Below are 492 nucleotides of genomic sequence, written 5' to 3'. Positions count from 1 at the left end.
CAAATATAAAATTTTAATATACTTTTCTTAGAATTCTTCTTTTTCTTGCTATGTATTTTATATCTTTTATGGTTATTTGTAATTTTTAAGGACATTGGAATATCTAATTCTGCTACAGGAATGTTTTCAAACTCTTCATAAATACTTGATGAGTTATGATATGATGTAGAATTTTTGAATGTGCCTTTCAAATAGTGTGGATTATTTTGCTGTTCTAATTTTCTAGCTTCCCGTCGTTTCTGAAGTTCTTCTGCTGATGGCTCATTAAATTCTCGTTTAGAATAAGAATCATTTGTTTTTTCGGTCTTAATAAAGATGTCATTCATGTCTAAATCTTCTGAATCTGAACTTTCGGATGGAGGATCATTTATCCATGAATCTAAATCTAGATCCTCAGGAACTGGCACCTAAGTAAAAATAAAATGACATGTAAATAATTCTGCAATGTAATTTCATTTACAATAATAAAAATAAAAAAATTAATATCTTTTT

General features: G+C 27.0%; 1 protein-coding gene across 1 annotated transcript in view; it reads right to left on the bottom strand.

Annotated features, from left to right (window-relative positions):
- The window catches only part of LOC108573941 (AP-3 complex subunit delta-1), a 9,471-nt gene that overhangs the window by 1,701 nt on the left and 7,278 nt on the right, over positions 1–492 (bottom strand). The window contains exon 9 of the mRNA XM_017936432.1: positions 23–407. Within this exon, the coding sequence (XP_017791921.1) occupies positions 23–407 (385 nt within the window). The remainder of the gene's footprint in view (positions 1–22; positions 408–492) is intronic.

This window comes from Habropoda laboriosa, unplaced genomic scaffold (genome assembly GCF_001263275.1).
Source record: "Habropoda laboriosa isolate 0110345459 unplaced genomic scaffold, ASM126327v1 scaffold187, whole genome shotgun sequence".
Lineage (NCBI taxonomy): Eukaryota > Metazoa > Arthropoda > Insecta > Hymenoptera > Apidae > Habropoda > Habropoda laboriosa.
Note: the sequence above shows the minus strand (reverse complement) of the source record. Positions and strands in the feature narration are given on the sequence as shown.